Source organism: Apaloderma vittatum, unplaced genomic scaffold (genome assembly GCF_000703405.1).
Source record: "Apaloderma vittatum isolate BGI_N311 unplaced genomic scaffold, ASM70340v1 scaffold9815, whole genome shotgun sequence".
Classification (NCBI taxonomy): domain Eukaryota; kingdom Metazoa; phylum Chordata; class Aves; order Trogoniformes; family Trogonidae; genus Apaloderma; species Apaloderma vittatum.
The window spans coordinates 1-1783 of record NW_009715451.1 but is presented as its reverse complement, the minus strand read 5'-3'; the positions used below and the strand labels follow the sequence as shown (position 1 = coordinate 1783).

Below are 1783 nucleotides of genomic sequence, written 5' to 3'. Positions count from 1 at the left end.
GTCCCCATGTGCTTGCCCTGGTAGAGCACCTGGTGCCAAGGGCTCATCCTCATCCTTGCCACCACATCCGAGGAGAGTCCCGCCGGCATCCCGCCGTGCCTGGCCAGTGTTGGGCTACCTGACGGCTCCTCCTGCCCCGCAGGAGGGTTTGGTGGTTCTGGTGGGGAGCCCTCCACAGCACAGGCATCCCTGCCCCGCTCTCATCCAGCTGATAGCACATTGGGAGTGCTCAGCATCACCTCCTCGGCAGTCTCCAGGACTCGGAGCTCATCGCTGCCCTCCCAGCTCACCCTCTTATAAGTCCTCAGGCAAGGCTTTGGTCCTGGGACGCTTCCCTGCAGCTGTTCCTCCTCCTCGGTGGCTGGTTTAGGATCAGGCACTGAGGACATGAGCTGCTTGGACCCTTCTTCACTGTTGACCTGGTCCCCTCGTCTCGCTGCTCCATCGCTCTCTGAACTAGCGCTTCTGCCCTCTGCACCAAGTCCTTCAAGTGGTGGAGAGCACAGAGGCAAGTCAGGTGCCAGACGACTCTCTGTGGGCTCGGGAGGTTTCTGCTACGTACCCAAACCCCCAGAAGCCAAGATAGCTGATGTGCGGTGCCCTGTAAAGACTGTTGCTGGGTGATACCGTCCTCTTGGCACGGCTGTCGTGAGGCTGATTCCTGCCTGTCTTCCAACCTGTGGCACCTGCTTGCCGTATTCTTCTTCCTTGTCACCTTCTGTTGACAAGTTACCCTCTTGAAGTGATAACGTGCTTTTAATTTCTTTTCTGTACCATGCCATCGTCTGAATCATCGCTTAAGTTGAAGCTTTCACTAAAGCGCTTTTTTTTCTAACAACCAAACCAAGCAAATACAAGAGCTTGCACTAGCTCTTTGGTTCTGACAGACTATGGGCTGAAAAGGACAGTCATACTGTGCCAGTGGCTTTATGGCCTGTAAGAGACTGTGCTAAAAATGTTTGTCTCAACCTTGCTGGAATTGCCCGCGAAGAAAAGACTGTGTTGGAATTGCCCGTGAAGAAACTTCAAGGCTGCAGTTTGCAAGCTTGGACCACTGATAAGTCCCAAACAACAACTTCAGAGCCCAGCCCAGATAAGCCACAGGAGTTGACTTGACTACTGATACAACTGAAGGGCCCAGCCCAGATAAGCCACGGGGCTTGAAGTCCTGAACAACAACTTCTGGACCTGGCTCAACTGTCGATACAGCAGCTGTCTCGCAAGCCCACCGGTGTGCAAGCCCATTGGTGTAACTGCTGATAAGGTAGCTGCCCTGCAAGGCGAAAATGGACTCTCCGGACACCTCTGCATGCTCCGCTGATGGAGACGACGCTGTGAAGTGTGAAGATCGCTCCTGACGACCCTCATACGCATGTGCTAACCAGGCGGAGAATGGGCAAAGCGGCTCTTGGAACACGCCACCGTGATCAGCTGTTCTGTGGAGATCTTCCCCACCGAATCAAAACAGGCGGACCTGTGAGACATCGCTGGATCTGTGCTGGTAGCTGTACTTCTTGCTATCTTGAACTTTTACTGCTTTGCTTTTCCTTTTCCTTATCTTTCCTTCCTATCGCTCTCCAGTGGTTGTTAGTCAATAAAGGATTTTGATTTTGTGACATCTGACACCGTTTGTGTCTTAATTTCACCTTTGCGATCAAAACGAATCACCTTGACTCCAACCTCTGTCAGGTATGAGCGGGTCAAGACACGTGTATTTTAGTTTCTTTAGGTATGCATCAGATGTTATGTATTCCATCAGTCTTCTTTCTAACTCCAGCCTTTG

The 1783-nt window shown here is 52.2% G+C and overlaps 1 protein-coding gene across 1 annotated transcript; it reads right to left on the bottom strand.

Moving 5' to 3' along the window:
- Positions 1 to 200: 200 nt before the first annotated feature.
- LOC104273737 (centrosomal protein kizuna-like) lies at positions 201 to 1377 on the bottom strand (the record flags this gene model as incomplete). The annotated part of the gene is given in 2 exon segments (XM_009869150.1): positions 201 to 831; positions 1230 to 1377. Coding segments are annotated over 2 exon segments (779 nt in total), but the record flags the coding sequence as incomplete, so codon positions are not given.
- Between the last annotated feature and the right edge of the window lie 406 nt (positions 1378 to 1783).